The 12308-nt window shown below is 37.3% G+C and overlaps 1 protein-coding gene across 4 annotated transcripts in view; it reads left to right on the top strand.

The window, feature by feature from the left end:
• Positions 1-12308, top strand: part of Gyf (Gigyf) — a 36329-nt gene that overhangs the window by 1384 nt on the left and 22637 nt on the right. For 3 of the 4 annotated variants that reach the window (XM_053768018.2, XM_053768015.2, XM_053768016.2), the window contains exons 2-15: positions 2731-2892; positions 3587-3749; positions 5027-5162; positions 5385-5500; positions 5933-6094; positions 7680-7804; positions 8599-8704; positions 8911-9017; positions 9362-9504; positions 9623-10005; positions 10306-10984; positions 11135-11299; positions 11543-11692; positions 12001-12102. In XM_053768018.2, coding sequence (XP_053623993.1) covers positions 2781-2892; positions 3587-3749; positions 5027-5162; positions 5385-5500; positions 5933-6094; positions 7680-7804; positions 8599-8704; positions 8911-9017; positions 9362-9504; positions 9623-10005; positions 10306-10984; positions 11135-11299; positions 11543-11692; positions 12001-12102 — 2649 coding nt within the window. In that variant the 5' untranslated portion in view covers positions 2731-2780. The remainder of the gene's footprint in view (positions 1-2730; positions 2893-3586; positions 3750-5026; positions 5163-5384; positions 5501-5932; positions 6095-7679; positions 7805-8598; positions 8705-8910; positions 9018-9361; positions 9505-9622; positions 10006-10305; positions 10985-11134; positions 11300-11542; positions 11693-12000; positions 12103-12308) is intronic. The other variant, XM_053768017.1, reaches the window with a different exon arrangement.

The raw sequence follows: 12308 nt of genomic DNA, 5'->3' as shown, positions 1-12308 counted from the left end.
TCATTCAACAACAGCAATACATAATTTACAAAGCAAGGTGAAGAGGTTAGTGGTATTTGAACCTGCATTTCTCAATTCCATAGCATCTTTCTAGCCCTTTCTCCAGTTAGGACTCTTTGCTCGATCTATTCTGCATTGAAACTGAGCAGCTGCTTTATGGTGTTTCCATATTAAAAGCAATATTATATTTAATTTTACAAAAACTTTGCTACATATCTGCTTATTTTTTTTTAACCTTTTTATGACATGTCCAGTTATTTTTCCAACTATCTCGGTCCAGTGAATAATTATAATATTATTGTATAATACCAGCCAGCACCAGACAGCTTCAAAATCGAAAGGTCGCAGTTTTTAATCCTATTGTGCCACATGACTTTATATTAATCGACTCATATATATACCTACCACTTATTTCCATTGAATGAAAACATCATGAGGGAACCTGTACTAGACTATTTGTTACTAGATGGTGGTAGTTGTAAAAAGTCATGTCAGATGCCTTTAGGTGATTTGAATATAATCTGGCACCAATGTTAGCAATTCTAAACAACACACTCAAGAACAAGACTGCCCTGTTACAGGACACTGGAGGATGGTGAGGAGAAAAAGGCTGATGTACCTATAGCTTGGCGAATTATCTAGATCATTAAAATACTACCAGCGAATTTATTTTGTTTTTAGCGCGAATTTATCTTTTTTTTCATTTGTTTTAATTTCAGTATACATGTATAATTATAAGTACAAATCGTTGAATATTTTATTGTGTCATGCACTCATAGTTCAGTTGGAATTGTACCTAACATCATGCTATATCGCATAAGTAATCTGTCATTAGCTGTATGCATTTAATATGTAACATACCATGTCTAGTTCTATTTTTACAACTTTTCATTCGATTGATTTTATTGTGTTTCAAATTTATTTTTTACAAGTAGTTGCCCGCGGCCACGATTTCATGTATGACCTCAGGTCAGTAAATATATCTATTCCAAATTTTATCTAAATCGCCGAATATAACCTGGTTATAGTACATAAGAGTACGAACGGAATCGAAGTCCCGAGGCGCAGACGGCTAATAGGTGTACTGGTAGCTGTTTCTATTCAGTGCATAAACAGATTAGTGAGCCAGACGCCCTCCCCTGTTTCATATTTTCAGCGTAACGTATCCATCAATAGTGCTTAATTAAAACCTAACTAGTTACAGCTGAGTCGCGCGCGCACTGCGCTGCACTGCCTTTTCGATTTCATTACGTTATGTCAATTTCATGGTACTTTCTATACACATAGGATATTCCTTTGTATTACTCATCTGAACTAATAGTGTACATTATATAACACGGAAAGTGGGCTATGTCTAATAAAAATAATTATGTGGCTATTATTAATTACAAGACAAAACATTCTTTTACATTTTTTGTCTGTCTGCCTCTATGTATGTTCGCACATCACACAAAAACTACTGGATGGAATTTGATGCGGTTTTTACAGTTGTATAGCGGAAGGTCTAACTTAAAATCTAATATGGTTTCGTCGCGATTACTTAGATCCTGAGATATCAATAATAAGTTCTGAGCGGACGCACGAAATAAATCCGGGCGATGCTGTGGACAAAAGCTTACATATATTAAAAATAACACTGCTGCCCCTTATTCAATTCAGAATTAAACGAATTTTCGTACAATCGTACAGTTAAATAAACAATTTGTGTATATTTTTGTAATCACCTTTCAATCCCACTCTATAGAAGCTTCTGACAAAAGCTTACATAAATTAAAAATACGACTGCTGCCTTTTATTCAATTCATAATTAACTTACGAATTTTCGTACAAATGTATGGTTTTGTAATCACCTTTCAGTCCCACGCGATTATAGGGGTGCTTCTTAGAGCGTTTCGAACGCTGCGGCGTTATATATAATTATAAATAATATTATATATAATTATAAATAATGTTATATATAATTATAAATAATATTATATATAATAATATTATGTATAATTATTATTTTATTTATTATCCCGAAATTCCCACGGAAGCGAAGCCCCGGGGCGCAGCTACTAGTTTACAAAATTGACATTACCACAGTGCAGATCAATGATTTTATAGTTAGATAAAATTAATTATTGTTAATTTTAACAATGTTAATGACAGCGCGGACACAGCGTTCGGAACGCTGAGAATCATCCTCCCTATAGGGGTGGAAAATTTTGTTGCGACTTAAATTTCAGCATCTTTTTTTTTGTGGTTGTATTTTATTTCGTCAGTAAAGTTTTTTGTAGAATTATTAACAAATACGACCTCGGTGGCGCAGTGGTATAGTGCTTGCCTCTGAACCGAGAGGTCCCGGGTTCCATCCCCGGTCGGGTCATGATGGAAAATTATCTTTTTCTGATTGGCCCGGGTCTTGTATGTTTATCTATATATGTATTTGTTAAAAAATATAGTATCGTTGAGTTAGTATCCCATAACACACGTCTCGATTGTATCTTAATAGATACAATGTATTATTTAATAAATAGGCAAATAATATAAATTAATAAACGACTTATCGAAATCTAGCTACTACAGTTCTCCCCTTTAACAAAATTCAAAAGATTGCATTGATATATAAAGTACTCGTTTCATGTATGCTTTTCAAAGCTGAGACTCTTTACAGAGTTAATTGGATGCTCTTCCTTGTTATTGTGTAGAAGTCTTTATATCGGTTTACAGTGTAAATTTTTATTACAGTTGCTGCTTTGATTTCGCCAGCTTCCGACGCCTGATTTTGAAGACCAACAATGGGCGATCGTAACAACCCCATCAAGTTCGGCCCAGAGTGGCTGCGTAACTTCTCCCAGGAGCGCACTGCAGCCAGCTCATCTCAGAACCAAGCAAATTCAAACTGCACAAGTAATGTTGCATTTATTTTTGTTGACGAATTTATTAAGACCATTCTGGCTGCAGCATTTTCTTGCCTTGCCGCTTGCCGCTGTGTTTTTATTTAAGGATTTGCGGTTTTTTTTCTTACTTGTTACATTCGAATAAACGATATCTATTTTTTCTACCTATCTAAATTATAAATTATTTTTAGAACTATTTTGTAAAAATCGTAACTTAAAATATAGTCATTTTTGCTCCGATATAGTTGGATTAGCTGGGCTTCAAAGTTTTTTTCTTTTAAAATAATAGGTTTGTGAGTGGCTGCGAAAGTTCAATTAAAAGGATTTTACCTGATCCCCTTTGATGTTTAAAAATCACGCCTGTTTAATGGACCGTATTTTGTATGTATACATACAGACTGATAAATATGCATTATTGGGATAAACATTTTATTATAGGAAGTAATTATTTGATATGTGGTTTGCAAAAATAAATCAGTCATAAAATTCAGCTTGGCCAGCAAACAAATTTAATAATAAAATTCAAGCTGCATTTCTTGCAAACAATCATGATAATGGACCGGGATTTAATAACTGGTATTAATAATGTCTGATATTATACTGTTTTAACTATACAGATTGCATTGATATATCAATATAATATATTATTAATTATATAATATATAATAATATATTATTTATACTATATAAGTGGTAAAATATAGGTTCTGGAGAGCCAGGTGGTTCGGGGGCTAGCGGAGGGGCGGGAGGGGGTAATTCTGGGTCGCCATGTAGCGTCACAAGTACCACCAACAGTCCAAGTTCTGTGGCAGCTAGTTCTTCAAACTCCACCGGAGTAACATCGAAAATACTATTAGCCAAACTGCGGTAAGTTATATATTTTAACTAGCTATCCGGCCCGGCTTCGTGCGGTCTAATAGGCATTTTTTTATGTACATGGAAACCAATTCGTTAAAACAGTTAAAAGTGCGTAACTGCATAAAAAATTCGTTAAAACGTAGTTTAAAAAAAGGAAGCTTGGAAAAAGACAGTCGCGCTGAGCGACTTCGTCTTTACTATGTAGTGATATATCATGTTATAAACTGTCTGTGGAGCTCGATGGCGCAGTGGTTCACGCTCGGTCTGCGGTTGTGTCAATTAAGATACTTTAGCAATGGTCGGTCATTGGATGGGTGATCAAAGAAGTATCATCTCGAGTTCCTTCGTGCTTCGCAAGGCACGTTAAGCTGAAAACCCGACAATCCGCACTGGGCCCGCGTGGTAGGTCATGGCCAGCTTTGCCACATTTTTTTTAGACAAAGCAGGATTTTCTAACCGATGAAATAAAAAAATCTGTTAGTTATATTATATAACTCAATTTATTTTTAATAAAATATAGTATTTTTATTAAAAATAGAAGCTAAGTTTGAAACGGCTGCATTTGAATGTACCTTACTAAAGATAAAATCAAGGTTTTTTTAATTTTTATTTTCTGATGATAGCAATGTTAAACTGGATTTCGTCATCTCGAGAATGTCTGGCATCCGAAAAATTGTGGTTCATGCTGTTTTCATTCAAATAATATTTATTCGTGGTATTTTATTCGCGAATAAATTCATGATTTGCACAATCATTTCATGCAATGTTGGGTATCATTGCTAACATTGATCCAGTAATTTCATAATGAATATTTTTTTATATATATAAAGAGTATAAAACGGTTTTTTACTACTCTATATCAAATAGAAGGGTCAAGTTTGGTTTACTAATCTTTACAGACAGTATGTAGTTGGAACGTAGGGACCGACCACATTTTCCCCATCATCCCCATTATTGTCCCATGAGGTTTCGATTTTGATTCGACGTATGCGATTATACTTATATTCGATTCGACGTATCAGTATTGTATTCGATAATTGACTGTATAAACCGAGTAGTTCGGTAGGCTGTGTTGTCGCCGTGAAATAAGTTGGAGAACAGGACAATCATCAGTTAATGCTATTGTTGAACTCCGACGAATAAATGAACATCATTATTTTACCGCAGTGAGCTTTTATTTACCGCAATGAAAATCCAGCTACGTATGCCGATTCTGCCAATGTTTGGCGAACTGTTCAGTGATAGTGTATAACCGACATAATATAGTATATGCCTTTTGATAACAGATACGGCCGAGAAGAAATGCTGGCATTATATGACAGAACATCTGAAGCTCCGCCAGAATTGAAGTATATCGAATTCCTTTATCAACCTAGAGGAAAACCACCGTTCGCGCTTAACAACACATTTGAGGATGAAATGGTGTGTATTTTATTCGTTTTTAATTTAATTAATGAGGAAATCACTTGTCGGTATTTGAAAAAGATCATCAAATGTTATGGATAAAGATTTTATATGTAAAGATTCAATTATATATACATATATGTAGGGAAGAGAGTGGACCTAGGGCTAGTGACGCTCAACGGCCGGGTAAGCAGCTTAAATAAAATAGAATTTTTATATAAAGATGACAATTTTGTTCAGGAGAGTGGACCATCAACGGAGAGGTACCCGACGGGGCGCGGCCTGGGACGGGGGGCGCCACTGAACGACCGCGGTCGCCCCCGTATGTCGTTTGTGCGGTCGACATCAACCGGCAGGTACAATGCAGAGAGTTTTAGACCTTTAGATAACTCATTGAGTTGACACATATATTTTATTGTCATTGTTTTGTCTACTTAACCTACCTTATAATATGTATTGTACATGAACTGAAATCTGAGGAGAAATGGTTTGGTCATGCCAATAATTCTCTTTTTGGAATTCATATGAATGGGATAGGCGACTTAAATACAAATGAGACTTGCTAAAGTAACATGGCGATGTGCGTTGTAGTAGCGTAGAGGGTTGCAGCGCGCACTGGCATCATAACATCTTCCTTATTGGATTGTATATAATATTTATGTAAAAAAATGAAGACTTGCCAAAATTTGCTATTATTGTGGCAGTGATTTTTTTTAGACAGTTCACATAAACTACATTTTGTGATTGAGTATTTGTTGATTTTTAAATAAGAAAAATGATATTTACAGGGGCCACTGGCCATCTTGGCACCTGAGCGGCAACAATCCTCGTTTGTTATTCAATCCGGACGACGAGACTCCTCAACGGCCCTGGAACAACAGCAATGGCAACCCCGCTAACAGGAACAGCGGGGACCAGACGGAATGGACTCCAAACAAATTGTATAGGAGGTATGTATCTATCTACAACAGCTTTCCCAAATTGGATTATTTCACAAGTCCATTTACTACCCTACTACTTAATTTCTTGCTCAGAGGATTTGTAGGAATTTTATCCACTAAATTCCTTCTCGTCTCAGGAGTATGGAACTACGGAATTTTCCACAAATCCCCTTGATTGTTTCTCCATAAAGTGTTTGTTGACTTAATTCTTGTAGACAAAAAGCCTACGCTCATGATTTATGAAATAAACCGCCAAATCGTTCAGGTCCATAATGCCCATTTCCCAAAATATCTACTGGTTTCAAAATGTCCCTTCCTCATAATGTAATGGACGTTATGGAGAAGGGACATTCCCCAAATTGTTCCTTCTCCAAAATGTCTTTCTTAAACTTTACACAACCCCAGCGAAGCCAGGGTGGGATATCACTTTTTTGTGGTTATTAACACACGAGAACCATTGCTCAGATTTGAATGCGGGTTTCACATGAGTGTGCCTTGTTCCAAGTTCAAGATTCCAGGGGTGGGGACTCCTAAAAGTGGAAATAAAGTTCATCTGTAAAAAACATATTTTTTTACGGATTATTATCCGTAATAGTCGTAAGTCGTAGGTGCAAGATATAGTCCGTATATAAAATGCTTAAAAAAATAATTTGGGGAAGGGACATTTCGGGAATTGGACATTTAGGAGAAGGGACATTTCGGGAAAGGGGCATTTTAGGGAAGGGATATTTCGGGAAAGGGACATTCAGTTGAAGAGACATTTTGAAACCCGGGGACATTTTGGGAAAGGGACATTATGGACCTGAACGCGCCAAATGCCATCAAAAAATCCATCATCCACACCCTGCTATTGTAGAGCAATGTTTGAGAAACACGGCTAACTTAGTGGCATTCTATACGCAAATACATCAATGTAAACAAACAATTCGTTCGTGATTAACGTAAATAAACTTTATCGCGATTATTTCGTAATCACACTTTTGAATATGCATCATTATTTTTTCTCGCATTGTAACTTACCTCTTTCATAACATGTTTGTATTTTCACTAAAAATATTATGGATGGCAAAAATATAAATTATTGAATAAATTGAAATGAGTTTCAATATTTATCACATTTTATTGGTAAAAGATTTAATCCTTTTTAAACCGACAGAAAATTGCGTATTATTTTCACAAAGTATAGCTGATTAATCATCAACTGTAGTGTATGTTTTCTTACAATATATTCTTTAACCAGTGGTGGTCTAGGAGTCGAACTTGGTATCTTTCGATTACACACGGGACAGATTCCGTATTAACCACTCTACAACCACCATGTCAGCCCTCCGAAGCAGGAAATAGCCTAAATATTTAAATTCAGTTTTATCTATTACTGTCGTCAAACCAGCGTTGCTTGCATTGAATTATTATTGGTTTGGGTTGTGCTCCATTGTTTTCTATATGGAACACCATACAAAATTTCGAATACAATTCTGCGTTGATTCGTCGACGGACGCCAACGCAACAGAGGACGACGGAGCATAACGTAGCAATGGGCCCTGGCTCTACTGTCGCAGTACACGACGGTATCTATATTTATCTATGGCTTTAGCAAACGGCAAGGGCAAGCTACGAACTGGCGACAGGCGCGCGAGGAGGGAGAGGAGTGGCGGTCGTCATCTGACGGCGTGCCGACATCGGGCGCTGGCAGGGCCCGCACCAACCAGGACAAATGGGGTCAGAATCTGTTACTTACCCTATTCCCTAAACTACTTCTTAAATACTATATTATTATTATAAACGCGAAAGTGAGTTTGTATGTTACCTCGTAAATGTTTTTTTTGTTTTGCTCAAATATAGTTCTACACAGAAAATATATATTCCTTTGGGAAATATTTTTCTACTGCCAATGAATACGCAAATCATAAGAGCCACTACAAATCAAGGTTAATACAATAACTTGTCATCATCATATAAATTTGAAGAGGCAGTCAATGGATTTCCTTTGTTGTTGAGGAAATTATTTGGTCTAAAAACATTTCACATATTTCTTCCATTTATTGTTTTCTATTGCCAATTGTTTTCTTTATTTATATGACACGACAACTTTTTAACTTAGAAGATTTATGACTACATTGCATTAAGACTAGGTAGACAAATAGATTATATCGCGATTGGACTTGTTATAATTATATTTCAATTTAACTATATAATCGCAAATTGACTAAATCGAAACTGGACGAGGTAGGTAGGTTAGCCTACTTTTACGCTATACAATCAGGTAGATATATCTCTTTTAAAAACAACAGATCTTGTCATTTATAATCTTCAGGATGATCTTTCTCATCTATTTAACCCAACTTTACTCAACTATATTGCGATTATAGTTAAATTGAGATATAGTGTAACAAGCATTTAGTCCAATCGCGATTTGATATATTTGTCTATCTAGTTGTAAAGCTTCTAATCCCTTTTTTTTTGCCATGAAATAAGATTTTATTTCCAAAAATAACTTTTGATAATGAATGCAGCGGAGCGCGACTGGGGCGATAGGCCCAATCCAGATAAATCGCAGAACAGGAATAACCGTCGCACCTGGGTCGGCTCCGATTCTCAAAACGACGAGTTACCAGAATGGTGAGTGGTTTGTGCTGTTCCTTCTCAAGTTTGTACAATAGGCACCCAATTTTTGATTTTGTCTCTGCAGAATCTCATGTTTACAAAATCATTAGTGAAATAATATCATCGATAATGTTAAGTACTTGCCAAGAAATTACAAAAGAACAGCGTTATCGTGAAACAAAATAGTTGAGCGAGTACTTTATGATATACTATCTTGTTAGGGCGGTGGACAACGCGGAGGCGTGCGGGGGCACTTTCGATTCGTCCGGGGCATTCCATGGATACAGCAACGATGACACCAACGTTCCCAAAGCTCAGGAGCCCTATCGTAAGTTTATTTGTTAATGAAAAACATACATGTCAAAATTAAAACTGAGCGTTAAGAAAGGGCTTACAATGGTACCTAACTTCGGACGCCGACTGACTGATTGTGATAACCATCAATACGACGAAACCACCGAAACTTAGAAACATAATATTGCACAAAGGCTCTATGTAGTTTTTTATAGGGTGAAGTGGTAAGGGACTAAGATAGGGATTTAGATTTCACGCCTGGGTGAAATATTTTCATTTCAATTTCATTTAAAATAAGTTAGTAACTGCGTTTGTGATACTTATGTCTAGAAATTTATATATATACATTGTGTTACTTTATATGTTTGTTAATATCAGCTTTGACGCGTTCGCACACCCACGGGAGCTTCGTCCGCTCGAAGACCATGGAGGAAGGCTCCGAGGAATGGTGGGCATCGGAGAAAGCCAAGAAGCTGTCACCCAAGAGATTCGACGCCAGCGATATCAAATTCAGCAAAAAGGTACTACACTATTTTAAAACTTGTTTAAAATTAAGAAATTTTTTAAAGAGTAATTTTTACACATAATTTTTGTAAACTAACGCTAATAAACTCAAAACTTACATGTAGTGTTTTGTAGCAGTCACCAGCAGCTGAACCGTCCAAAGCCGACTCAACTGTCGGACTGGAAGATCTAGAACCTCTGAGTTCTTCGGATAAACTCGAGATGAGCTCCGAAAACCCTGACACTACTGTCGGGTCCTCTGAAGACGACATCTACAAGAAACAACCAAACAAATTTAATGAGAGCAAGACATTTGATTCTCTCTTGAGGACGAATATCAACCTCGAGGAGGCCAGCGATGAACGGGGAAATTTCCAGTCGGTGATGATTACTCCCAATAATAGTTTGAGGCAGAAACATCAGAATATTGTGGCCACAGCGGGAGACTCCACTAGGAAAACATCTCATCGCCTCAATCTGCTTGGAAACCCCTCCACCACAAAGTTTACTGGCGATTCGTAAGTTGTTTTGAAAATAAATTATAATTGATGTCCATTTTCATTGAAAACTTCTATTTTTTATTATTAACAGTATCCACTAATATACTGTTAATAATAAAAAACGGAACTTTTCTAGAGCTATGATCATTTATTATACAGGTTTGGCGAGAAGACAATGAAATATATTTTTAAATTCAATTACTAATTAAATTATGAATTAATATTTTGTTAGGTAATTGTATTTTTGGCAGAAATAAAAATTTAGTTGTACATAATTATTATATATTTAATTATTATGATGAGATACCTTTTTTCCAGTGATTACGCCATCAACAGCACTACCGATGAAAAGCTCATTGACGATCTTATCGACATGTCTTTAGAAGATAAAGAGATCATGGCAATATCGAAAATTCCTCCGCCGACATCTGGTCAAGTGATGAACTCTCCCAGCTCGGCTATGCCGGCAGGGCTGGCGACATCGGTGAACACCATGGCCCAGATGCCAAACCCTACTATGCAGATGAGGATATCGAGCCCGATCCTTGCCAACCAGGGATTAATGCAGACGACTACCTTGCCTCCTATGCAAGGGGCTGGAATGCCAGCTGGCTTTCAACAACCTGGTTTGCCACAACCGGGTCTCCAGCAGCAGCCCGGTCTTCCCCAGACGGGCATCCAGCAAGTTGGCATAACCAATTCTGCACTCAACGCCTCTTTGGGATTGCCAATAAGACCACTCGGTGTATCAGCGATGGGACCCCCAATGGGAATGCGAATGCAAGCGATGCCGCCTAATATGATGCCAAGTGGGCAAATGCAAAATCCGACCATGACTACCGGACTCAATCCGTCGGGATTGCCTGCTGGAATGGGAGCCGCCGCTTTGCCCAACAACGCCGCTGGCGTCCCTGGTTTCCAAGGCCCAGCGGGACTACAAAGCATGGCTTCGACAAATAACTCCCTGTTCATGAGTCAAAACGTTAACACCAATACGGTAAGATTTTTGTTTACATTTAGATTTTCCTAATTCTTCGAACTACTCTAAAAAAACTATATTGTGCCAAGCATAATCAAATGATGATCCTCTGATAAAGGCATCCTCTATTAGTGTAAATATATGACTTTTTATTATTAATTTTTTCAGATGCAAAACCACGGTAATCAACCGAACATGTTCCCGATTCACGGATTGCAACACTCTGGTTCCCAGCCGTCTTTCTCTATCTACGGCAACATCATGCAGACCCCGCCCCCACCCCCGCCTCCCACACAAAACCAAGCCGAGATGTGGTATTATGAAGATCCCAAGGTTAGTAAATCTTACTGTTATTATAAACGAGAAAGTTTGTGAGTGAGTTTATGAAAATCTGCTAAAATAATTTCAATGATTAATATCTAACAATAATAAATTATTAATATTCAATTACAATCAAAGACTACACGGCGAATCGAACCCACGTCACTGCCCCTTCCAAAACTTTTCTTTGAGAATTTTGTTAATAAGCACGTGTGACATGTATAACAGGCAATACAAAGAGTAAATTTGTTCCAGAAAACCATTCAAGGCCCGTTCTCGTCCAAGGAGATGTTGAACTGGTACCGCGCAGGGTTCTTCACCCAGAACCTGATGGTCCGTCGCGCGTGTGACGCCACCATGCGTCCGCTCGGCAGCTACGGTCCAGTCGTGCCATTTGCCCAAATTGTAAGTTTACGTCTACACTAATCTATATCTACACTAACCCTTTTTTTTGTAAAATCATTTTGGTAAATATGTAAAGACTAAAGTTTTTACCATTTTGTTAAATCTGAAAAATCCCGAAGGTTATCATTTTTGAAATGTCGAAAAATGACTTGTCAAATATTTTTTTTCCTAACGGGCGAGTGATTTATGTTTTGGGGACGGAATTCTTTAAAAAAATATGAGCCATGGAATGGGTTCTGGCCCGAGAGCTACTCGACCGTTAGGAAAAAAATGGATTCTTACAATGTCTACAATTACAATTTGTCCAGGATATTCTGTCGCCATTCCCGATGTCCACCACATACGAGCCGCGCCCTCAAGGGCCACGCGATAATTTGATGAACTCCCAACCAGGACTTGGTCTTGAATCGGTGAGATTATCCCAATTGATTAATAATGAAAGAGATGTGATCTTTATTTCATAACTTTAAGAGTACAACTGCAGTTTTAAAATTGTTTATCATATTTATTGTCTCTTTATTGCAAGTAATTCGATTTTTATATGGTTTTACCACCGACCGGCCTGCTTTACATCAACCCTCCCGTGAACAATCTTCCTTTGAAACAACAGCGTTCA

Source organism: Plodia interpunctella, chromosome Z (genome assembly GCF_027563975.2).
Source record: "Plodia interpunctella isolate USDA-ARS_2022_Savannah chromosome Z, ilPloInte3.2, whole genome shotgun sequence".
Taxonomy (NCBI): domain Eukaryota; kingdom Metazoa; phylum Arthropoda; class Insecta; order Lepidoptera; family Pyralidae; genus Plodia; species Plodia interpunctella.
This window is presented reverse-complemented; position numbering and strand designations above follow the sequence as displayed.